This window comes from Macaca fascicularis, chromosome 18, assembly GCF_037993035.2.
Source record: "Macaca fascicularis isolate 582-1 chromosome 18, T2T-MFA8v1.1".
In the NCBI taxonomy this organism is placed as follows: Eukaryota; Metazoa; Chordata; class Mammalia; order Primates; family Cercopithecidae; genus Macaca; species Macaca fascicularis.
This window is the reverse complement of record NC_088392.1, coordinates 62,607,116-62,633,619: the sequence shown is the minus strand read 5'-3', so window position 1 is coordinate 62,633,619 and position 26,504 is coordinate 62,607,116. Positions and strand designations below refer to the sequence as shown.

The 26,504-nt window shown below is 36.8% G+C and overlaps 1 protein-coding gene across 7 annotated transcripts in view; it reads right to left on the bottom strand.

Annotated features, from left to right (window-relative positions):
- The window catches only part of CHST9 (carbohydrate sulfotransferase 9), a 293,740-nt gene that overhangs the window by 251,710 nt on the left and 15,526 nt on the right, over positions 1-26,504 (bottom strand). For 2 of the 7 annotated variants that reach the window (XM_005586983.5, XM_045377915.3), the window contains exon 2: positions 6,157-6,372. The exons of 1 other annotated variant lie outside the window; for it this stretch is intronic. In XM_005586983.5, the coding sequence (XP_005587040.3) occupies positions 6,157-6,277 (121 nt within the window). In that variant the 5' untranslated portion in view covers positions 6,278-6,372. Of the gene's footprint in view, positions 1-6,147; positions 6,373-26,504 lie in introns of those variants that run through there. 4 more of the 7 variants (XM_065533960.2, XM_045377917.3, XM_045377916.3 and 1 more) reach the window with 4 other exon arrangements.

Genomic DNA, 26,504 nt, shown 5'->3' with positions numbered 1-26,504 from the left:
CATTGCCTGGGACCTGATAACTGCTGAAACTACAAGGCTGCCATTCTTGTTTTCAAACAAAAGTTTTATGAAGCTTTTAAAGAAGTTTCTGGGTTTTAAGTAAACATGTAAAATTGTTATCAATAAATAGCTAAAAAATTACTGGTCCTAGATAGAAATGCTTAGAAGTTATTTGGACAGATTTTTGTAATGTAGGCTACATTGAGGAAATGGTTTCAGTTTGGAATGACTGAAACTAAACTTGACTCTGGAAAATCTCAGGAAAATATATAATGTAAACTATTAGATGGGATCTGTATTGATTTTTACTGCTTTGTATATTTTAAAATATGTGTATATAACTCTTCATTACTTGATAGAAAGTGTTGTTACACATGCATATTTCTAACACAAGTTACACACGGGAATAGTAACATGTTTTAAACGGAGTTATATAGTAGGTGTCATGGTCCAGGCAAGAGTGACGAGATTGTCTTCTCCATGAAATGGTTAAGAAGTCTGGGTGACAGAGTGAAAATGTGTCTCAAAAATTTGGGGTTTCATTCTCCATGAAAATGATCAGACTATGCTATGAAAGGAGGATGAGCCTCATGAAGTGTCAGGGATGCAGGTAGCGCAAGTTGTTAAGCAGAAGTTAAAACGCAAGTTCTTGCTGAATATATGGAGCCTTTCTGAGGAAGTTGCTGTAAGATGAGTGGATACCTTGGGAAGGAGTGAATTTTTTGTCCCCAGGAGTCAAACACAGTCTGTGTGGTCATTAGACGGGGATACTGGAAAACCAAGCAAAGTATTATTTATCCACCCACACATAATACTGTTGAGCACCTGTCACATATTAGGTTTCATGCTATGAAAAGGGGATGCTGAGGGAAGTCAGACAAGCTCTCTGTCCATACAGAGTTCACAAAATAGGAAAGGATACAGACAATAAGTCAACAATTAATTAAGGAGGCAATTGCTGATTGTGATAATTTCTCTGAAGAAAATGAATAAGATGTACAGATTGATTTATACATGTAATCAACAGATAATTTATTATCTATTATGTTAACTCATATAATTGATTATATTTATATGCACAATTATATAATCTATATATGTTGATTTATTTATATATGTGTGTGTGTGTGTGTGTGTGTATATATATATATATAGAGAGAGAGAGAGGCACTGATTGACTGTGGGGGTGATCAAAGAAGGTGACATCTGAGCCAAGCCCTGACAGGTGAGATAACAAAAGGGATCCCAGGCTCCTGAAACTGTGAGCACAACCAGTCAGCAAAGGTCTTGGTTTAGCAGAGGAAGAGAGGTGGCTCCGGAAGCATGGTGAGTGAATGGAGAATGACGCTGAGGAGGCAGGTGGTGGCTACAGCTCACACAGCTGTGGGCCCTGGGGAGAAGCTTTTGTTAAAGGAAATGAGATATGACCGAAAAGTTTTAAACGTGGGAGTGATGTAATCCAATTTGTATTTTTAAAAAACAGGTGGGTTCAAGAGGATCTTTGAATTCTTATCTAAAGCTGTGATGGTGACTCTGTCGTTAGAGGGTCTCAACGCTGTCTTATGGCACACACATAACAGTTACACACCCTGCCTTTTGGTATGAGTTCCATTTAGCAGTGAGAGTCTAACTAGATAAAAAGTGCCAAACTGCAAACTTAAACAGTAGCTGGGGGAAAAAATAAACAACACGCCATTCTTGTGATTTATCCTAACCAGCCCTCATCACTGCGGCATCATACCCACAGCTCTCTGCCCTCCTCTGGTCCTCTGGGTCCTCTGCACGCTATCATCTGCCCAGCCTCCACTCCCCTCCTTCTAGTGCTTCTATCTGGTCAGCAATTCTATCCCTGACAACCGACTACACTGCTTCTTCTGCCCCCAACTCATTAGTTTGTCCCATAATGGATGGCCTATCCCTTTTGTGTCACAAAGGACTCCTTTTGTCCCAGCGGCTTGGCCTGAACTCAGGACCATTTTCTCCCTTACAATTCATTTGACTGTAGTCTCCTTGAGAAAAAGGATTATATCTGGCTCGCTATTATATGGCTGTATTCACCATGGTGCTCGGCACACCCAATTGTTAAGTCTTCAAGAAACAGTGCTGGATGAGTGATTCCTCTGCCCGTAGAGGCAGCTTGTATGGACACGAGATGTCCCTGGACAATGACCTCGGTCTATGCACTCAATTCTATCCTTCTCCTGCCAGCTTCTACATTGGGAACCAGAATGGCTCTGTGCCAATTAGCTTCTCCCAAGTAATTTAACCAAAGTTGGATCTAAGCCTTCAATTTTTTTTTTTTTTTTTTTAACCTTAATCAGTCAAGGCACAAGCTTGGGCACAATTAAGTTTTCCTGAATTGTGGCTGAGTTTTAATTGTGGCAACTCAGAAGAAGCAAGTTTGCAGATGTTCTGCGTCATTTCCAGGATAATAATAACAGCTCATGTTCATTGTGCATTACTGTTTGCCAGGCACCATGCTGAGTGCTTTGCAAGCATTGTCTCCTTTAATCTTCACTGCAACCCTATGTGGAAAATATGACTATGCTCATTTTACAGATAAGGAAACTGAGGCTTAGAGAGGCAAAGAAATTTGCCCAGGGTTACAAAGCTAACAAACAGATCTGAGATTTCAAGATCCTTCTGAATAAAAAGTTTGTACCTTTAACAACTACGAAAAAAAAAAACATAAAATAAAATTTGTGATAACATATCAACATACTGCAAATTAGAACTAAGAAATGGATAAATTAATTGATAGTGATACTGAAAAAGTAGCTGGTATTATGGAACTCTACTGCATAATTGGATAGATTTTAATTTCTGTCATACAGCTTCTCTTCCAAAAAATCTGTTTTCATAATCCTTTACCAGTATATCAGAGCATATTTCAGATTTTTTGAATTCTAAAGTATTTTATTTTAATACAAAAAAAAAAAACAAAACAAGAAAACCAGGGAGGCTTAGAAAATAGTCCATATCTTAGATTTGAAAGGCCTCAAATAAAAGACAGGAAGAAAACCTATGAGTTCTCATATATAACTGAAATATATGTGAGATCAAAGCCATTTAGATTTTAAAACCAGCATTACTTATAGAAAGTCTAGGAACCAAACCAGCTCATCTTTGAAAGTTTCTTTGAGTGACAGTTCTAAAGTGTCCAAAAGACAGATTTTCCATTTTTTAAACTTAACATCAAAGCACATATTCATATATTTATTTATTTAAAAAGAGATTGCCTGTAAAAATTCCTAATGCTCCTGATGTTATTTGAAACACATATACAAAAAAAAAAAAAAAAAACCCACACACACAAAAAACCATAAATGTCTGCCTACCTAGAAAACTGCAGAATTTCAACCCACAGCACTAACCTAGTATAAGGCAGAACTTCAGATGGAAGTCTTCTTGAAGAATAATACAGTTTTTCTTCAGAGAAATGGTTATCCACAGGACTCTGGACTTTTACATTTATGCTTTTTGTCATGAGTAGCTTATGAAATATTACATAATTCATTTAAAATATATCAAGAATCAGGGAAAAGCACTTCTAGCAACATTACAAATAAAATTCAACAGAATAAGTGGTGTTTTATCAGTCAATCTTAACCAAGGAAAATAATTTTCCAACACTTGGGAAAATTATGAACTCAAGATTTAAGCTTGTAGAAGAGTTTACACATCTGTATGTCATTTAATTGACCAATTTCAGTGATTTTAAAACATCTGTACTGATGCTACTGCATTTATAATTATATGTCTACATAATCCAGTGTTTTGGTTAGGAGACTCTTTTAGGGATTCTGAGAATTAGGAAAACCTAGGTATGGGTTACACTTCAAAAACGTGTAGCTTTGTAGCTACAGGTTAAGTCATTTAAACTTTCTGAGTCTTCTTTGCTTCATCTGTGCTGTAGAGAAATAATAATATTCACCTTTTTCCTTCATGGACGTGACACATCGTGCGGAGGCATGGACCTCGTAGCAGTACAACCTGGGTTCAAATCCAGGCTTTCCCCTCTGCACCAAGGCCATGCAAGGCCTTGGATATGCCCCTAAACCCTCTGAAGTCTCATTTTCCTCATCTGTAAATTTAGAATAATACTCACCTAGTAAGATATGAGGATTACAGAAAATTTATGTAAACATTTGGCACTTATTAAGCTCTCCATAAATGGTAGCTATTAATGCTTATGGACATATTTGGTAAACTACATTTTATATGTATGGTATTATTAACCTGTTTCCTTAGATATATAATTTCTTAGTGACAGATTAAACACATTTCTGCCAAATAGTAGTCTATATATATGAATACATTTTCCCTTAAGTTTTAAAATCTTGCTGTGATAGTCTTTTTGTGAAATTTGTTATGAGACCATGATATTAGCAAAACTCGAAACAATGAGATCTTTTTCTTTCTTCCTCCTTTGCTGTATTTCAGTCTATAGTCTTCAGTGAATTTTCAATCCATCCATCCATTCATTTATTCATTCATGCATACATTCATTCAACAAACACCTACTGAAGGCTTACTATGTTACAGGATCTATGCTAAGGGTTATATTTCAGGAAGAATTAGCCTATATATTTTACTACAGGTGATTTCATTAAATATGATGTTATTATGATAAATTATTTCAGTAGTATAGAAAAGTTGGCATAATAGTTTATGTAAATTGTAAAGGGAATTAAGAATATATTTTGACAATATGTTACATATTCTTCAGAAAATCATTATATGCAATCTCTTTTCACAAAGGTTATTATATAAATTAAATACATCAAAAGCATTGGCCAGGGGCAGTGGCTCATGCCTGTAATCCCAATCTCAGAACTTTGGGAGGCCAAGGCAGGTGAATCACTTGAGCTCAGGAATTCAAGATTAGCCTGGTCAACATGATGAAACCCTGTCTCTACAAAAAATACAAAAATTAGCCGGGTCCAGTGGTGTTTGCCTGTAGACCCAGCTACTTAGGAGGCTGAGGCAGAAGAATCATTTGAACCTGGGAGGTGGAGGTGGCAGTGAGCCAAGATCATGCTATTGCACTCCAGCCTGGGTGACAGGAGTAAAATCTTGTCTCATGAAAAAAAAAAAAAAAAAAAAAAAGTATGAGGATAAACCAAAGAAAGGAATTTAAAAATGGAAACAATTTAAAAAATAATCATAGTTGTAACTCAGTATTAAATTGTCTTTTGGAGAAGATTCTAAAGGGTTTTATATCTAGAATAACTTGAAAATGGGCCACAATTGGAGACAATTGAGAAATAATTCTTTTGTTTTTACTTTATTATCCTTAACAGTCATAAGCCATAGTCTATTTCTACCAATGGAAGCCATCAGAACTTCACAACAACTGTATGTATAAATTTCTATGATATTCTAAGTCTTTTACTTTAATAATACTATATCATTATAAATACAATCATTTTTAACAGTAATTGAGTGCCTCCAATGTGCAGCAATTGCAAATTAAAAAACAAAAGTACAAGATGAGCACAGCAGGGATCAGTAAACTATTGCCGGTGGACCAAATCTTGCCCACCAGCTGTTTTTGTAAATAAAGTTTTATTGGAACACAGCCTGATCCATTTGTTTACATGTAATCTATGACATTTTCTTGATATATTATCAGAGTTGAGTAGTTGTGGTAGAGATGCTATGGCCTGCAAAGAGTAAAATATTTATGACCCAGTCCTTTATGGAAAAGATTTGCCAACCCCTCCTTTATAATAAAGGTATTAAATGATATTTATACCAATTTTGAGTATCCACATAAATTAAGAAGGAATTAAAGGACAGCCTGCCATACATTCACCTCCTTTTAGGCTTATGCCTGATGCTCCACGGACAGACAAGAAGTAGGATAAATGCTATACTTTTGAAGACAAATTCTCTACAAGCAGTTCTCTCTGGACTATGGGAGCACGACTATTCCCCACTGAGATAACAAAAATTCCCATTGTTAAGCCACCAAACAAATGCCTACCAGAGTTGTATAATTTTCCTTCCTTTTAGGAGCTGGCAAGTTTAGCTTATGACTCATTTTTTGTTGTTGAAAATATTGTGATTCTTAATATATGAATAAGCATCACAACTAATTTAAAATAGCTATTATTGTTACAATTAAAAGAGCAGAAAACGCACATGTGTTACCTGTGTGTTGTTCTTCAATCCAGACTTGCAAATACATGAAGAGGAGTAGCCCAGCTACTCCAAATATCAGCACAGAGAGGAAGACTTGTTTGGGGTTCATGACCATTTCAAATGGCTGCATTTCTCCTCATTTCAGAATCTGAAGACCACACGATTTGTTTTCCTGTAAAACTTCAGTCTTTTCTTGTTCTCTAAGGGCCCATTCCATAAAGTAACCTAGAATTTTAAAAAGAAATCTACATTGTACATGTCTGCTAACATTAATTCTCAAATATGGTATAAATATGCAGTATCTCAACAACGCTGAAGACTTAATGTGCACACCAATGCTCTGAAGACATGACTCTAGAAGGTGTTCTTAGAATGGCGATTTTCTATTGCATACTTTTATCTTATCTAAGGAATGTATTATCCTACAGTTTATAAGTAACATCCTAACATTTAGTTAGGCAAAGTCTGGCCAGACTTCAGTCCTCCTATATTGTAAAGTGTAAAGTAAGGTTTGGGATAACTTAAAATAATTGCGAGTAGGAAGAATAACAGAATGGGTTGTTAAAGGATGGGTTTTGAAAAACATGTTTGCAGAACGTAAGGAAAAATCACCTCCTTTGTTAAGAATATATAAAGTTCAAAAATGGAAGCTGTACTCTATCATTTTTCTCTCATATAAAGTAACAGATTTCTCCAATTTAAAGGGCACATTTAAAATCCTTCAGAGGAATAAAAAGAAAAATATTAAAAGGTCAGGGTTCAAGGACCCCTCCCACAATAACATGAAATCACTGAAATCTACCTCAGTAATAAAGAGTTATTTTATTTTTTAAAAATACTGAAAAGACTTTCTTTTAGAACAATCTCGTTTAATATAATCTTAACTTTTTATTTAAAAAAAAATCACATCCATTTTTGAGAATCTGATGAAAATGTGAGTCCTCTCTTTAGAAAAGTATAATCACATACAAAATCTTGCATAAAACGGCAAAGTGTCCATGTACCTTCACTGAAACCCACATTAAGAATCTCTGTTCCCCAGTGAGAACACATGGATGCCGGGAGAGGAACATCACACACCAGGGCCTGTCAGGGGATGGGGGCAAGGGGAGGGAGAGCATTTGGACAAATCCCCAATGCATGCAGTGCTTAAATCCTAGATGATGGGTTGATAGATGCAGCAAACCACCATGGCACAGGTATACCGATGTAACAATCTGCATGTTCTGCACATGTATCCCGGAACTTAAAGTAAAATAAAATAAAAATAAACATAGAAAAAACAAACAAAAAGACTCCCTGTTCCCAATGAACTGCCACACAAGTATGCAGTAACCTGCCTGGTGAGCTCACCTGGTGAGCAGCCCGGCTAATGGGACCAAGGTCGTGGCTTTGTATCTAATGCTGGCCAGAAACCCTGGCTCTGTTCCTTGGCCACAGAACACAACCCCTATGGGTGAGCTGAATAAATGTTTCTTCAGTGTGAAGATACCATGCACATTCCTGCATCAAAAAGTTATCTCTTCTATTCCATTGCCTCAAAATCTTTAAGGAGAGTCTTTGAGGGAAAATATTGATTTTGCCTGTTTAAGAGGTGTTTTACGGGGTGCCAGTTAAAAGTTAAAAACTGCTGTGGGAAATTGCTTGTCTGGTTAAAGGATAATATTTAGGTATTCTTGGCAAAACCAATTTTCAGGGCTGGCGAGGTGGCTCATGCCTGTAATCCTAACACTTTGGAAGGCTGAGGCAGGAGGACTGCTTGACCTCAAGAGTTCAAGACCAGCCTGGGCAGCATGGTGAAACCCTGTCTCTACAAAAAATAAAATAGATTTTAAAATTAGCCCAGCGTGGTGCCATGTGCCTATAGTCCCAGCTACTGGAGAGCCTCAGGTGGGAGGATCACTTGAGCCCAGGATGGTGGAGGCTGCAGTGAACCATGATCAGGCCACTGCACTTCAGCCTAGGCAACAGAGTGAGACTCTGTCTCAAATAAAAAACAAACAAACAAACAAACCAATAACCAAACTATAGCTGATATCCATGACACCACATTTAACTTTGTGGTGAGAGAATTCCTTATCTCTTAAAGGAGCTCAAAAAGTGGCCTCAGAAATCAAAACATGAGATGACTCAATGGGAGCCATCCTGTCACCCCTGAGTTTCTATAGTCCTTGGGGCTGGCATTTCCCTTGAGCCTGAAAGGCTGTGGCTGCAGTGAGCTGTGACTGTGCCACTACACTCCACCCTGGGCAACACAGCAAGATCCTGTCTCAAAAAAAAAAAACAAAATAAAAAACCAATTCTCACACAAATGAGCTTCAAAGACAATATAAGAAGGTCAGAACTGGAAGTGAATGTACTAAGGAATTAGAATGATTTCTTGATTAGGAAAAAAAAAAACACCAAACAGTTAAAAGTTTTTATGCAGAATGAAAAAAATGTCATGTCGTGAATACTTCTCTTCTGTTTTTTGTTTTTGTTTTTGTTTGTTTTGGAGATGGAGTCTCACTCTGTCACCCAGGCTGGAGTGCAGTGGTGCAATCTTGGCTCACCGCAACCTCCACCTCCCAGGTTCAAGCAATTTTCCTGCCTCAGCCTCCCGAGTAGCTGGGACTACAGCTGCGAGCCATGCCCAGCTAACTTTTGTATTTTCAGTAGAGACTCAGTTTCACTATGTTGGCCAGGCTGGTCTTGAACTCCTGACCTCAGGCAATCCACCCGCCTCAGCCTCCCAAAGTGCTGGGATTGCAGGCGTGAGCCACTGCCCCTGGTCTGAATACTTATTTTCTTTATATTTTAGCTCTGACCTGGAAGGGGTCAGGGTAAGAGCTATTTGTCAGCGCTACCTAAGATGCTTTCTCAAATCCAATTCTCTGAGTTCTCTGAGGAAGGGGCAACTGTTTAACACTTCACTAGTGCTTTTGAGGATTTTAGGCATTTCCTTGATTCAAATAGTAAAGAAAGTTTTTAAGTAAGTAGAAGAGTAGAGAGTATTATCATACTGCTTATTTGATGGGTGATACTTTGCTCTTATATTGAATCTAAACTAAAATATTATGGGTTTCCAAACATATGTAACAAAGAACAGTTCCTAAGGGAGATTTGCAATTTGAGGTGTTCCAAATTGAATCCCTCAAGGGAAGCTATGAAATGAAGCCAGCTTTCTCTTCTCTTGATGCTGCCATTAAACAATGAACAGACATAATTCCTGGGTACATAAGAAGATTCAGATAGGAGGAAACCAGTTAAACAAAATCTAGTACTAACAAAGAAATAGTTGTTTACAAGAAGAAAGAGACTTTTACAATCTGTCTACATAATTAAAACTTATCTCAGAAGAGAAAAGGCTAGAAGAAAACTCGTAAATCAAAGCAGAGCCATGAACCTGTGGGAATGGTGGGTGTAAGAGACAAAAGGAGTACTCCTTGGGGGTTTGCAGAAGAAAATTATTACCTATGACGCTAAAAAAAGATTAAGAATTTGCCCTTCCTTTCTTCAGGAGATGTTGCTATCCTCTGACATATCCTCCTGGGTGAGAAAGCAGTAGAAAACCCATAATTGTTATTATGGCAGATGTGAGTAGGATTGAGTGATTAAAGCCACAAGGCGTAAAGACAATCTGGTGTAAAATGGAGAGATATGTTTGATTTTCTCCCATCTCAGTCCATTAACCCAACGTTGGCATTAGGAAATGGCTCTCATTAAACAAAGGTGAGGTGGTAGGAGCAGCAGGATTGCTTCAAGCAAACCTGAAGGTCAGCTGTGATGGGAAAACACACCTATTTGGAAATCATATATCTATCTCCAAGCCTGCGGAAAAAGTGCAGACTACTGGAGATTGAAATTACTTGGAATAATGCTGCTTTATGTAAGAGCATTATACATTTCCACAGCCAAAGGCTTCCTGTATTTTGTACAGCTCCTTCTTCTCCCTTCCCATAAACACAATATCTTGAGCCTAAAAGGTACTTAACAACTTGTTGCATTGGATGGAATTTGGAGCTCCAATAACAAAATACAGGTAATTGATACTTTTTACAGGTGTATTTGTAAATCCTTAGTCCTAACCTCCAAATGAAGAAATACGAAGAAATACTAAAAGATAGGGTCTATGTTTCTTTGTTTAAAATATTTTCATTTACATATCTTTTTGTTTATCTCTAACAATTATGAAAAGAAATATAATCATTTCATTCTGTCATCTCTATTCCAAAAGTTTAAAAAATATTTTTTTAAATAATTGTGGCTACAAACAGAAGTAATTTGGGACTTAAGTATAGCAATAAATTACTTGCTGAAGGCAATTCACATAAAGGAATTCATGAGTTTCCCAGTTTAGCAGACATTTATGATTTTAGGGAAGGAGTGGTGGGTTTGAGGGAAGATCGGTTTGGACCAAATGATGCAGGCAATTTAGCAGAAAAGAAACCAGGAGTAGGGGGCTTGTTGTTCCAGATGAGTGTTCGTAGCCCACTCCTTCTCCCACTTCCATAGCAGCTGCACCATCCTCTATCTCCTTCCCACTCTCAGAGTAAACAGAGACCAGCAGGGATGAACTCCCTCCGTTTATTACCATCCCTTACAAGTTTACCTTCATCGGTCCACACCCACACATCTTTGCCTCTGTCTCTGAAAAGCAAGAGTCCTCACTTTTGCCACTATCTTTTCCAGGTTCCGGTGAAACGCAACTCCATCAACACCTCCCCAGTCCGATCTTATCCTCAACCTCTTTCCCCAGTGACTCCTTCCTCTGTAAACTCCTCCAGCGATCACCTATGTAGGTGTGTATTTACCTGGACACTGTTCCGTTCTATTGATTCAATACTATACTATTTCTTTTTTTTTTTTTCCAACTTATTTTAAGTTCAGGGGTATAAATCCAGGTTTGTTAAATAAGCAAATTCAGGTAACAGGAGTTTGTCATACAGATTATTTTGTCACCCAGGTATTAAGCCTAGTACTCATTAGTTATTTTTCCTGACCCTCTTTATCTTCCCAAACTCCAGCCTCCAATAGGCTCCAGTGTCTGCTGGTCCCCTCTGTGTCCACATGTTCTCATCACTGAGCACCTACTTATAACTGAGAACATGCGGTATTTGGTTTTCTGTTCCTGGGTTAGTTTGCTAAGGATAATGGCCTCTAGCTCCATCCACGTTTCCACAAAGGATATGATCTCATTATTTTTTATGGTTGCATAGTATTCCATGGTATAGACGTACCACATTTTCTTTATCCAGTGTATCACTGATGGGCATTTAGGTCAATTCCATGTCTTTGCTATTGTGAATAGTGTTGCAATGAACAAACATGTGCTTGTCTTTATGATAGAATGATTTGTATTACTGGGTATATATCCAGTAATGGGATTGCTGAAGTTGTCTTTACAAACTATTTTCAGCTTTTTTTTGTTTGTTTTTTACATTGTATTTTTCTGAAACTCTTACTGAATGTTGACACCTTTCAATATACCTCACAAGGTTTTCAACTGCTCTGCCATTTATTTTCAAATGTTCCTTTTTTCTTAAGCAGTAATCTGAGTAAATTCTTCTGAGCCATTTTGCAACTTAGCAATTTCTCTGTCTTTATATCTTAGTGTTTATTTTGCCTGTTGTATTTTTCCTAATGCCATATTTTTTATTTCTAATATTCTATTCCTACTTATTTCATATTCACTTGTTCAAGTTTCATTTTTCTTTGCTTTTCAAGTTATATACCCTTTAATTGAAAATTATCCTTTATCTCTTTGCATATTTAAAATATATTTCTAAGTTTTTGTCAGACTGCAATATAAAAGTTAAATTTTACTTGTAGTTTTGTGGCCTTTCTTAGCATTAATTTATTTTAAAATCTGATGTTTACATTCATTTTAGTGAAAGGCTTTTGATTTTTTTTTTCTTCCTCTTTATCTTCTTTTTGTCACTTCCTTCCTTATCAAACAATTTGGCAGTTATCTCCAAAATGCTCTTTGGGCTTTTTTTCAGAGCTGTTTTCCCATCGTTGGCTTGGTGTCCCCTGAGCCAGAGTGACATTGGTACTACTGTTGACAAGAGAGTTAGTCTGGAGATTAGCTGGTTTTCCAGTGCTTCTGTGTCTGTGTCTGAGTCTGCTTCTCTAAGCCTAGCACATTCCAAACACTACAGCTCCAGGTGGAGATTGCTACCATTCTTTTACTTCCATCTTCTTTCTCATTGGGGCATAGATTGGTACCTTAGTCCCTGTCTTTGTCTTCAATCAGTGAGCCTGCCTCCCAGCTCTAACTTAGGAGTTAATCTTCTAGCTGTTCCAGCAGCTTCCAAATTTAAAGTCTAACAGGCTTACAATTTCAACCCATTTCACCATTTTTGTTAGTTTACTTCTGTTCTTGACTTTGAGTGTGGTTATGTCTTCTTGTTTTTTCATTTTTAAATTTGATCTGCCTTTGGTTTGTTTAGGGAGCAGACTAGAATACCCAAATATAAATACACTTGTCTTTCTTGACCAGAAACCTTCATGTAACTTTTCAGTCCTAATTTTCTTTGTCTGTAAAAACAGGTCAATAAAATCTGCCCTATGTTTCCAACAGCTTTACAAAATATTAAGTAAAACAGAATGTGATGGTCTTTTAGAAAACTATAAAAACAGTATGAAATGTATTATAAAGCACCTTAGTATAAATTGGCTTAAGGGGTTTAGATTTTCATTTGATAGGCTTGGTAGGCACATAAACATTTTGAAAATGTATTGTTTCTATCAACCATAGTAAAATTAAACTGTGGTATGTAGTTTAATGATATTTAGTCAATTGTGGGCATTGGTTTATTTAAAGGGAAAGAAACTGAGATAATACTCATGTAGGTCTTTGTAAAATGTGTAACAACCATAAATAGTAAGTATTTACTATGTAAAGAATATAACCTTTATCATTTATTTTTTCATTTACTAGTTTAGAAGTTAAATAACCCCATTTTAATCTATTTTAATATTGTGTAATTCCTGAAATTTTGTAATCATTTCTATACATTTTCACTCAATTCTCAAAAAAAGTGGGATTGTTTAAACTTTGATTTTGAGATAATTTTAGACTTACATAGACGTTGTAAAAATAGCGCAGAGTCCCTGCATACCTTTTATCCATTTTCCTCGAAGGATAACACCTCACATAAGCACAGTACAGTTACCAAGACCAGGAATTAGACAATGGTACATGTGGCAAGCAGAATAATGAGTCCCCCAAAAGTTCCTAATCACTGGAACCTGTGAATATGTGACATTACATGACAATGGAGAATTAAGTTTGCAGATGGAATAAAGTTTGCTAATAGGCCAACCTTAACATAGGGAGATCACGCTGGATCATCTGTAATCACAGAGTCTTGAAGAATGGAAGAGTGGGCAAAGGAGGAAGTCAGAGTGATGTGATATTAAGAAGGACTGGACTCACTTTTGTTCATTTGAGGGATAAAGAAAGGGAACCATGAGCCAGGGAATGTAGGTGGCCTCTAGCAGCTAAAAAAGACAAGGAAACAGATTCTACCCAGAGCTATAGAAGGGACTGCAGTCCTGCTGACACCTCAATTTTAGCCCCGTCAGACTTCTGACCTACAGAACTGTAAGACAATGCATTTGCATTGTTTTAAGCCACCCAATTTGTGATAATCTGTTATAGCAGCAGAGAAAATGAACACAGTACAATGCCATTTGTAAAGTATCATTCTGAAAGAAGACAGTAGTAAAATCGCTTTGAATGGGTTAAATCCTGCTGGGATTTTTTCCCATATTTTTCAAATGGTTTCTCAGATACAGTGTTTCATGGGCTATTCCTGTAATAACTCAACTATTCACTGTGTTTTGTCATACAGAACACAGAAATATATCCTTTTTCTAGACACTAATTTATAGGTGCTTCCTTATACATCTTGTTGCTTGGATTTTCTCTATAATTTATTTAACAGGTATCTTCTACTTTTAGCTGTTGTGATTAAGATTTAATTATAATTAAAATTTTTAACAAGACAAGCCTTTGCCTTTATATTCTTTGTTTTAGAAGAAAAAGTTTTAAACTCATATTTTACATTCTAGTATTCAGTGTAGAGTCTTTTTTTTTTTTCTCTTTTTAAGCAACAATAGTCTATCTTTAAAGACAGCACAAGGTAAAACCAAAGGCCATTGTACACATCTGCATTAGAGACTGGAAAAACACAGAGGTTATTGCCAAATGATTTGTTCATCCCATCCCTCAAGTCTGCTTGTTCCCCATTCTAAAGATTTCAAAGTTTTAAAGAATTTAAAAGCATTAAATTTGGGTGAAAGAAAAATATTTGACATTTGTTTAAACACAGTCACAAGAATATGTAGCATGCACTTACATGCCAGTTAAGCATCATCAGGATCAATGTTAACCAACATATGTTGAGAATCATCATTGCATTAAGTAACATGTAAGGTACCTCTGGACTCAAATTATGTTTTATTAAAGAGACCAATGAAAATAGAGATAGAAGATTTTAAAGGGAGCCCTTTAAAAACTTTTTGGAGTCCTGGGATTTGTCTGTGGTGGTACAAAAAAAATGGTAATATGGGTGGACATATCTAAGATAACTTGAAGGAGTTAGTGAGGGATGTGTCTGATGAGCTAAGATAACTATGGATTGGGTAAGTCAGTTAGCAACTCAGATGAAATGATCAAGTTTTAGTTATGTCATAATTAATCATGTAAACTAAAAAGTGCTGAATAAAGCTCTTGAATAAAGACCATGATTGGGATCCATTGTGTTATAACCAATAGAAATGAGTAGGTTACAAGCAGAAAGTGGAATTAAAGGATACTGAAGTGGATGCTGTGTTGCTGCTCTAATATCCATTCTGCTCCTCTGTGTGGAAGTTACACAGTTTGGAATGGATTGCCCCCACCTCCAGCTCCAGCAATGGGCCTGATATAGTGTAATCCCAACAGTGTAATCCTATGCTCCTTGTCAAAATAGTTGGTTCAGGAATGACCACTTACATTAGTTTCCTCTGGCAGACATAAATGACCACAAATACAGTGGCTTAAAACAACAGAAATGTATTCTCTTACAGTTCTGGAGGCCAGATGTCTGAAATCAAGGTGTGATTAGGGCCACACTCCCCTTGGAGGCAAGGACAGAATCTTGTTTGCCTCTTTAGGTTTCTGGTGACTCCAGGCATGTGGTTGCGTAGATCTAGTCTCTGCCTCCCACTTCACATGGCTTTTCCTCTCTCTTGCTTTCCCTTTGTCTCTGTCTCTCTGTGTTTCTTTATCTCTCTCTCTCTCTATCTGTGTGTGTGTGTGCCTTTTCTTCTGTCCTGTATCTTATAAAGATACTTGTCCTTAGATTTAGGGCCCATCCAGCTAATCCGGCATGATCTCATTTTGAGATCCTTAACTTAATTACATCAGCAAAGACTCTTTTGCCAAATAAAATCACAGGTTCTGGGTGTTAGAATGTGGACATATCTTTTTGGGGTCACCATTCAACCCACTACACCAGGTGACTCAGGGTTTCCCAGGCTGCAGTGATTGTTTTGTAGGTGATCTGAGAATGAAGCTCAGAGCCTCAGTTGGTTGGTTATGGGAAGTAATATTTTATCTCCTAGTGAATGTGAATAAGAAAGCATGTAGTTCCTGCTGTTGCTGGCAGCTCTCTGACTGCCTTGATGAAAGCCAGTCTGAAAAATAAGCCAACACAGAGGAGGCTAAGCTGAGAAACCTGCAGAGAAACAGAGGAAAAGTTCTCACTGGACCCTAACTAGACCCACCCTGCCTCTGAATTTGTAAATTAGGCAAGCCAATACATTTTTATTTCTCAATTTTATTATGAAGCAATTTTAAGGTATAGTGATGGAACTAAAAATAAGTGCTAGTTAGGGTACAGCAATTTTTGCAGAATAATCAGAAATAAATGAAAATAAATATGCAAACATTTCTTAAGCAGTTATTATATTCTTGGTGCTACTACTCTAAGCATTTTATATTGATTATTTAACTTAATTTTCACAATAACCTTGTTTTCTTTTCAGACAAGAAATCTCATTTAAGCACATGGTCAAATTCAGGGTTCAGGGAGAGATAAGGTAAGAGGTACAGATGGAGACAGACCACAGAGGGCCTTGGTGTCTAAATTATGGTGATTACATTTGTTCTGTGGACAAGAAGAATGAATAGATTTGTGCTGTGGACAAAGGAGTTGAATGATCAGCTTTGCTTTGGGGGAAGATCACCTGGACATGGTGTGCAAGCTGACTGAAAATAAAGAAGGCCACAGGCATTCAAGTTGACAGATTAGCAATTGGCCAGGGAATCACCAGAAAAGAACTATACTAGATTATAGTACAATAGAAAAATCTTTCTGTCCTTTGGTTTATATGCACATCTTGCCTTGTTCTTGGAGGAGGTTTATTACAGCGGTTCAGTATGCAGATTCTGGAGCCTGACTGCCTGAATTCAAATCACAACTTGACCACTTACTAGCTCTGTGACACAGCTAATTAAGTAACCTCTATGTGGCCGGGTGTGGTGGCTCCCGCCTGTAATTCCAGTATTTTGGGAGGTTGAGGTGGATGGATCACTTCAGGTCAGGGGTTTGAGACCAGCCTGGCCAACACAGTGAAACCCTGTCTCTACTGAAAATATAAAAATTAGCCGGCGTGGTAGTGCGCTCCTATAATTCCAGCTACTCGGGAGGCTGAAGCACGAGAATCCCTTGAGCCTGGGAGGCAGAGGTTTCAGTGAGCCAAGGTCACAGCACTGCACTTCAACCTGGGTAACAGAGTGAGACTCTGTCTTAACAGAAAAAAAAAAAAAAAGTAACCTCTGTGTGCTTCAGTTACATCTAAATTGGGGATAATAAAAGCCCCTACCATATGAGGCTGCTGCAAAATAAGTTAGTACATGTTAAATGTTTAGAAGAATGCTTTGCCCATAGAAATGATCTACAACATTAAGATGTTAATATCTTTATATTCCAGATGCTTAGCACAGGGACAGCTACATTGTAGGTAATCAATAATTCTTCGTGGAAAGATTGGATACTTTTACTTCAAGAGACAGTCTATTTTTACCGGTAGAGAGGTGTAGTCTTTCAATTCATGCCGATTCAGATCAATCAATAAACACCTATTAGGCCCAAATATGACTAAGGTCCTGTGCTAGAGAATGTTGCAAAGCCAAAATGAGTAAGATGTAATACCTGATCTTCATTAGAGAATATTTGAACCTATCTCTTTATAATTTGTACAGGTTGCTCTAGTTGAGCTTTCTGGAACAACTCATAACAAATCTGTTTTCTCCTTTACATGAAAGACTTTCCAATTATTGAAAACAATTATCCTGTCTACACTCAATCTTTTTTACTCCAGGATAAACAATAAATATACACAATTCCTTCAGCCATTTCGTATGGAACATGGTTTAGGAGCATTCAATCAGTTTAATCATCCTCCCCAGATATATTCTAGTTTGTTAATGACTTTTTGTAAATCCAGGGCTCAGAAATAGATACAATAATCCAAGCATGATTAAATGGACAAACAGTGTTATGAGAATCAGCACTATATAAATGGTGGCTAAACTTGAATGCATCCATAGGTAAAATGGGAGAATAAAGCAGGTTAAATGTTAGAACCTTGGGGGATTCTTTCAGTTCACATGACATGAAAATACAAGATATAAAAAATAATTCAAAGGAAAAGATCATGAAGCAGGAAATATATTATAAAAAACATGTGATTAAGAAACCAAGATAGGATATTATAACACCATATCCACGAAAACAAAGTTTTAATATACAGTAATAAAGAAGTACAAGGAAAGGATTTAAGGAACAGTAGGAATGAGGGTTAACTATGAAATATGGCCAAAAAAAAAAAAAGTGAAAAAAGATGAGCCTGAAAAGATGATTTTGCCACTGTTCACAGTATTGAGAGAAAATCAAAAAGGACCAAAGGATTCTGAAGAAAGGAACTGAAAGATGAGAAATTTAGTATCCCTCCCATTAGTTTGAAATGCCAGAAAAGAAAAAGTGTATGTGAGATATGCTCTTTAACCTTAAATAAAAATAAGGTATTTTGCGTACTATGTATATAATCAATACTAATTTAAATTTTCATTTTCTGTTTCAATGATGACAGTACATGAGTTTTTCATGTTGATTAAACAGAAGAAATTTCCTTTCGGGGGATGTTGTATCATACATAAAATTGAGTTTGGTGGGGTGTTATGACTGAAGATAGTGAGATATTCCAAAAACAGGATAATGCAGGAGAAAGAGACAGAGACAAAGATTTTTAAAAGCTTCATAGCATTACATATATTTTCAAAAGATCTAGAAAAAAACAAGTAAACAAAAATGAGCAGCCAAGCAGCATTTAAGAGTTAATAGGCAACAGAATGCTAGAAAGTCATTTTGATCTCTCCACATACTTCATATGAGTAAAAAGTAGTTCAAATTAGACTATTAGCCACAATACAAAGCAGAATGGATCAAGCTGGTTTTGAAATATAAATATTTACAGTAAAATAGCAACTTCTGTACTTAATGTCAAATAGTTAAGGCTACATCTATGCAACAAATTATTGTGACAAATAATTTATACAAAATGTTTGGTATTGCCCAATATTAAACAGTGTCTAGATATATTTTCAAATAATATTTTTATGGTGAGACAATAAAATGTAGATAAATATAATTGTTTTGGTTATTATCTAGATAAAATATGTTGTCACCTATATATTACATTATTTCTAAATTCCCCCTTCTGCTCATCACATAACAATAAAATCCTTCTAGAAGTATTATATTCATAGAGAACCCTCCTTCCTTATGCCAGATATGTGACATAGCTATTTCTGTTAATGATTAGCAATCAATACCTATTTGCAAGATTGATTTTTTTGCTTCATCATATATTATCTAGGCATCTGATGTGTTGTTACTGTAGTGTGTCTTTTATAGAAAGAATAATACTGCTTTCCATACAACAGTAAAATTCAATGGCTAACATAAAACTCTATAAACACTAGAAGTCTGTGTATAATCTGAAATTAATATGATATGTTTCTTATAGATAAAGTTTGTGAGCCACGAACTCCTTGTTAGCTTCAAGCAGTCACTGCAAATATTTATTAAGTTCTACTATATGCTCCCTGTTTTTCCTCTCGTTTCACATTCTAGCCCATGTGTGGTTAGCCTGCAACCATTTAATAGAGAAATAGTATGGACTAAAGCAGCAGAGGTCCTAATCCAGAAATCTTGGTTTAGAAAAGAAAACCAAATTAAATCTGCAAAAATATCTACTGACAAGAAACCTATAGGAAGCTCTTAAGTCATTTTCAAAAGCCACACCAAATAGTGCTCATATTAAAATTTCAAAGTAACTGCCTAAGGTAGTTACTGAAATAAATATAGATATATAGAGAAGCCTAGAATAATGCCAGCAAATCAAAGCAGAAATAATATATAACTCTGAAAATTAACATTCCATAAAAACAATCTTAAAATACAAAACATGCAGAAAAAAAAACTGCATTGTAAAACTTTAAGGATACTATGAAATTATAAATAATTAGTGATAATTTTGGTGTTATCAATATGCTGGTTAATTTTAGTTAGTTAACTAATCAATGAAGAGAATTTCTAGTGAAATGGGGACATATTGGACTCATGCATTGATCTCTATTGATGAGGATCAAACCCCTCTAAAATGAAAGGGAAGGAATTAGAAAAGAAATACAGTTACAAAATATATATAAGAGAAGAGAGAATTTTACAAGAGAGACATCACAAAGTTTTATAAATATAGAATGCAGACAAAGGAGTGATAACTAACTTTAAAGATCATAAAAGCTGAAATGAAAGTTTTTTCATAGATACCAACAAGAAGCAAGATGTTGTTTGCTATAAAATCCAGGAAAGGTAGACTCCGAAGAGGGAAGGCAAGAGAGAAGGCAATAGATTATCAGAACAGAAGCAAGGCAAAGAACGTGGGGAAAAAACAAAACAAAGCAAAGTAAAACCAAAAAGTTAAAATAACTATATGTTAGAGCCTCAGAAAGATAAGAGAAAATTTGGTTCCACCAAAAGAGGAAAGGTCCTATATTTAATAACAAGACAAGAAATCAGAAAAACAAACAAACAAACGCTTTTGCAAATGAAAAATGTAACCAAATGAAAAACTCAGTATATGAGTTGGAAGATAAGTTAAGGTGATTCTTAGAAAGCAGAGCAAAAGAACAAAAAGATGGAAAATTGAAGAGAAACAAAAGCCAGAAAATGGGATTAATTTAAGAGACTCAACATCTAACTAATAGGAATTTCAGACAGTTAGAAGTGAGAAAACAAAATGAAGACGACCATTAATGATATAATTCAAAAAAATTTCAGGGAATTGAAGGACATGAGTTTCCAGATCTAAAGAGATCACTCTGAGTACTTAGCAAAATGGATAAAAAAATAAATACACCATGGGACCTTGTCTTGACATTTCAGAACACTGGTAATAAAGAAACGGTTCTATATGTTGCTGGAGAAAAACAAACAGATCACATGGGGAGGATCAAGAATCAAAATGGTGTTAGACTTGTCAGTAGCAACACTGGAATCTAGAATAAGGCAGTGGAACAAGAATGCTTTCAAAATTCTCAAGGAAAACAAGTATCACTTAAAATTCTATTAAATGCTACCAAATTCTATCAATGTGTCAATCAAGGTTGTGTGTGTAAAATAAACATTTTCAGACAAGTTCTTAAAATACATACCTTTCGGAAAGCTACCAGAGGACACAACAAAGCAAGGGAGTTAGATGAGAGGAAGAAATGGGATGCAGAAACCTGATCTGAAAAAGGTGAGAGAGAAAAGAACATTTTGATTGGTTGGAAGGATGACAGCTGTGTAACAGGTGTAGAGGGCAAGCATTTCAAATTGGAGCAGAACAGATGCTTGGGAGACTGTTTAGAAAGATAAAACTGGCAGACAAGATGGTTTGTCTTGGCCGGGCGCGGTGGCTCAAGCCTGTAATCCCAGCACTTTGGGAGGCCGAGACGGGCGGATCACGAGGTCAGGAGATCGAGACCATCCTGGCTAACACGGTGAAACCCCGTCTCTACTAAAAAATACAAAAAACTAGCCGGGCGCGGTGGCAGGTGCCGGTAGTCCCAACTACTCGGGAGGCTGAGGCAGAAGAATGGCGTGAACCCGGGAGGCGGAGCTTGCAGTGAGCTGAGATCCAGCCACTGCACTCCAGCCTGGGCGGCAGAGCAAGACTCCGTCTCAAAAAAAAAAAAAATAAAAAAAAAATTAAAAAAAATGGTTTGTCTTAAAATCTAGACAGAATATTTAGACAATGATGAAGAGCTTGCTTGGATAAGTGATACACACTTAGAACTTTGAGCATATGAAAGAGTAAGATACTATTAACTTTAGGGAAAACAGAAAATGCAGAAAAAGAAAAAAATTAGATGAAGCTACACAGCTAAATCATGTATAACATTTACACAGTCATGATAATGAAAGCACTGACTCTAAAAAAAGTGGCATCACTATAGTGGAAGAATAGGAGGGTTGGAAGGACCAGGAGATACATGTATGGCTGAATGAAGAAGGAAAAATGACTAAATCCTCTCCTCCCATGGTGGGAAGTCAGTAGATAAAGCCTAAAACTAAAATATCAAGTTCCAATATAGATATTGTTGAGAGATAAAAGTAAGCACGATATATAAAAGTTCACAGGACTCATAACCAGCAGAGCCAGAATCCAAACATAGGCTTGTCTGTCTCCAAATTACATTGTTTCTGTGTCCCCTGCTAATAAAACTTCTGTAGTAATGCCAAAATTATGAAATGTATCAAAAATCAGTTTTAAATGAGCTAACTTTTTATTAGTTACAAAAGGGGTTGATTAAATAAATGATAACCTAAGTAACCTAGTGCTACTATCTTAAGAAAACATTGTATTTTCTAACACTGGCAAATAGTTTTACATCATTAACCCACATCTAAGTACTTACAAAAGTGGACATCCACACTGAAATACCACATAGAACTTCCTTTTTTAACGGGTAGCTACAAGTCCTTGCTATCACAAAATATATCTTCTGAATTCCTGATCACTTTGTGACATTTTACCTGCAGACTATTGTGAAAGGTTTCACAATCCTGGCTTCCATAGTGGTGATCTTTGCTTTTTCAACCTTAAACAATCTCATCCCTTTTTCTTCTGTCTTGGAGTTCTACCCTTCTTTCTCTTCTCTGTTTAGTCCTCCAAAAAATGATCTAACTTCTCAAACAGGAAATCTCAATCTATATTTCCAGTTCCAATAACTCATCTGTTCTGGTCTCATATTTCTAAATGCCTACTATTTTCATTTGTATATTCCACCATTTCTCACACTTCTTAATTTGTCCAAATTTCTTATGATCACAAACAACGTTCTTCCTGATCTAGCTGTTGATCACTTCGTTAATTTTATCATTCATACCTCTCCCTCAAACTCTATTCTCCAGCAAAACTAAACTATTTAAATTCTTAAGAACTATCTGCATTCTTTTTTTTTTGTCTCTGGACACATGAACACTCTCTCCTTTCTTTTTAAGATCCTATACCAACCTTGGACTGATCTCTGTTTGTTCTTTAGAACTCATCTTTGAAATGATGCTCATACAATCCTCCATGACAAGGACAGTGCCTTAGACATAGTGAGTGGAACAGAAATATTTATTGAATAAAAAAACAAAGACTCTCGGGTAGATGGTCCATCTCTAGATAGTCTCTTCAGTTCAACACAAATAATGGTGCTTCATTAATCTTTCTTAAACATTGCTTTTTAACTATTTTTCATTTGCCTATGTAGGGGAGGAAAAATTTTTTCCTCTATTGTTTTACGGCTTTTTTTCTTTTTCAGATGGATCTAATAATTAAATTGGCCTAAGATCAACAGGAGAAAAACATACACATTTATTTAATATAAGTTTTATGTGGCACAGGAGCCTTCATAGGGAAATGAAGACCCAAAGATGCAGTCAGTGATGAACATATGTACTGAATTAGACAAAGAGTAGGACATTAGGAAAATGTGACAAGGCAAAGGATCTAGGGGTAGATTCCTTAATTCAGTGGAGAAATGGCTCCGAGCATAAGGATTAGTCTAAGTTTGATTGCACAGATTTTCCTGGGCCTCAACTTCTTGTTCTTGATGATTTTAAGAGTGACGCTTTCCTTCTGGTAAAGGAAGGACATCTTTCTCTTAGGAATTTCATCTCCTGCTTTTGAGAAACAGAAGAAAGGTCAGAGTGATCTTTTTGCACCTGCTGCTTTTCAGATGCTTTTAACTCACCATAGTCAATTTGTCAGAGTGGCTTATTTTTAACTCTTTACCTAAAAAGCCATCAAGATCCTTATTCAAAGTGGAAAACTCTTATGTCTGCCTTTCTAGGTTCTTCATAAAGTGGTCACTATATCTCTGCAACCTAATGTCCAACTGCCCCGACATAAAGCCTCCTTCTGGCCGGGCGCGGTGGCTCACGCCTGTAATCCCAGCACTTTGGGAGGCCGAGACGGGCGAATCTCAAGGTCAGGAGATCGAGACCATCCTGGCTAACCCAGTGAAACCCCGTATCTACTAAAAAATACAAAAAAAACTAGCCGGGTGAGGTGGCGGGCGCCTGTAGTCCCAGCTACTGGGGAGGCTGAGGCAGGAGAATGGCATAAACCCGGGAGGCAGAGCTTGCAGTGAGCTGAGATCTGGCCACTGCACTCCAGCCTGGGCGACAGAGCGAGACTCCGTCTCAAAAAAAAAAAAAAAAAAAAAAAGCCTCCTTCTGGTGTACTGACTCCTGGGCCCTCCATGCCCATCTCCATATCTATCAATTTGTTTTTGCTCTCCACTACATCTGTCATAGAACTTTCTTCCTTTCAGATTCTCAGTCCTAAAACAAATGGCTCAAGGCCGATGTCCCCAGAAAAGTCTTCTGGGAGTTACTCTAGCATACTCTGATGATAACAGCAATACTGTAGTTGTCATTCATCAAATATATTTTGAGGACCTATTATTACACAGGCAGTGTTTACGTATTGGGCTACAAAAGTGAGCAGGAGAAAAGAAAGAAGTTATAACAAATTGAACATATGATTATAAAGTGTGACAAGTGCTAAAATCAAGACGTAAGGTAGAGAATATTGGGTAAAGGGCACAGGATGTCTTTGGACATTTTGGTCAGAGGAAGTATCTTTAAGAAGGTGATATCTAAGCTGCAATCTGAAGTATGGGAAGGATCTAATCACGTGCAAAGCTGTAGTGAAAGAAGAGAGGTTTCCAAATAGTGAATCCCCTATGAAAATGCTCTGAGGCCAGGCGCGGTGGCTCACGCCTGTAATCCCAGCACTTTGGGAGGCCGAGGTGTGCAGATCATGAGGTCAGGAGATCAAGACCATCCTGGCTAACACGGCGAAACCCCTTCTCTACTAAAAATACAAAAAATTAGCCGGGCATGGTGGCGGGCACCTGTAGTCTCATCTACTCGGGAGGCTGAGGCAGAAGAATGGGGTGAACCGGGGAGGCGGAGCTTGCAGTGAGCCGAGATCACCCCACTGCCCTCCAGCCTGGGTGACAGAGCTAGAATCCATCTAAAAAAAAGAAAAAAGAAAAGAAAATGCTCTGAAACAGAAAAGAACTTAACTAAGCATCCTAAGGACTGAAATAAGACAGTAAGACAGTATGGTTGGAGCTTCATGAATGAAAGCAAAGTGGTCTAGAATGAGCTTAGAAAGACAGGCAAAAAGCCTATCAAGTCTGTGAGGGCAATTCTAAAGGGAAGCAGATAGGCGTTGAATGGTTATAATCAGAGGAGTGAAAAGATTATACCTATCTATTTTTTGTTTTGTTTTGTTTTTTGGGTTTTTTTTTGAGTGGGAGTCTTGCTGCCTCAGCCTCCCGAGTAGCTGGGACTACAGGCGCCCACCACCATGCCTGGCTTTTTTTTTTTTTTTTTTTTTTTTAGTAGAGACGAGGTTTCACTGTGTTAGCCAGGATGGTCTTGATCTCCTGACCTTGTGATCTGTCCACCTCGGCCTCACAAAGTGCTGGGATTACAAGCACGAGCCACCGCGCCCAGCCTATACCTGTGTTTTATGATCATTCCTGTTGCTGTAGGAGGAATACACTGAGAAACAAAGAAGCTAATTAGGAAGGAGGCTGTTATAATCTACAAATACAGATAATGATGATGACCTGGCCAGGGTAATACCAGTAGAGATAAAGAGAAGTGACAGAATTTGAAATTATTTTTTGAGATGACATTTGCAATATAGGTACATTTTTGAAGGAGTAAATCAAGAGTTCAGCTTTGATCTTGTTGAATTTTAGATATTAATGAGAAAACCATTAGGAGTATCACAAAGGGAGTTGAATATGTAAGACAAGGTCTTTGTGGTAGATAGAATTATGAGAGAAACCTCAATAGCCCTGTATAATGCCCTCCTCTTGAATGCAAACAAGACCTGTAATTCACTTCTAATGAAGCACAAGAAAAAAAGTAAAGAAATTTTGCAGAAATAATTAATGTTTTTAATAAGTTTATTCTGAGTCAATGTAAAGGGAGATTACCCTGGGTGAGGCTGGCCTAATCAGTTTAGCCCTTTCAAAGAGGAGCCAGGACTTCCCTGAAGTTAGAAATGATCTCCTGCTAGCCTTGAAGAAGCAAAAAACTACATTTTGAACTTCCTATGGAGAGGGGTGTCCTCTAGGAATTGAGGCCCTCAGTTCTACAGCTGCAAAACACAAAATTCTGCCCACAAGTTCAAGCTTGGAAGATAACTCTGAGTTTCAGATGAGAATAAAACCCAGTCACAGTTTGATTGTAGGCTTGTGATATTCTCAGCAGAGAATCCACTTAGGTTGTTCCCATACTCTTAACTCATAGAAACTGACATGATATATGTATGTTGTTTTTAAGTTGCTAAATTTACAGTAATTTATCACACAGCAACAGAAAACTAATACAAGCTCAAAGGAGAGGTCTAGGCTGAATATATAAATTTAGGAGTCATAAGCATATAGATGATCACTACACTTTGATTGCAAAATTAAATTTACTAGAAATATAATTCTAAACTTATATGCACCTAATAACATGGCATCAAAAAGTGTAAGGCAAAAATTGATGGAACTATAATGGATAAATCCATCATCAGCATTTTTAAAATATACTTCTTTCGTATTTGATAGAGCATTCAGACAAAATTAGTAAGAAAATAAGAATATTTGAATAACAGACTTAAAAACTTTATGTAATGGACACACATAGCATACTATTTCCAAAATGTAGGAAACATATATTCTTTTAAGCAGCAAGAAGCAAAACAAACCC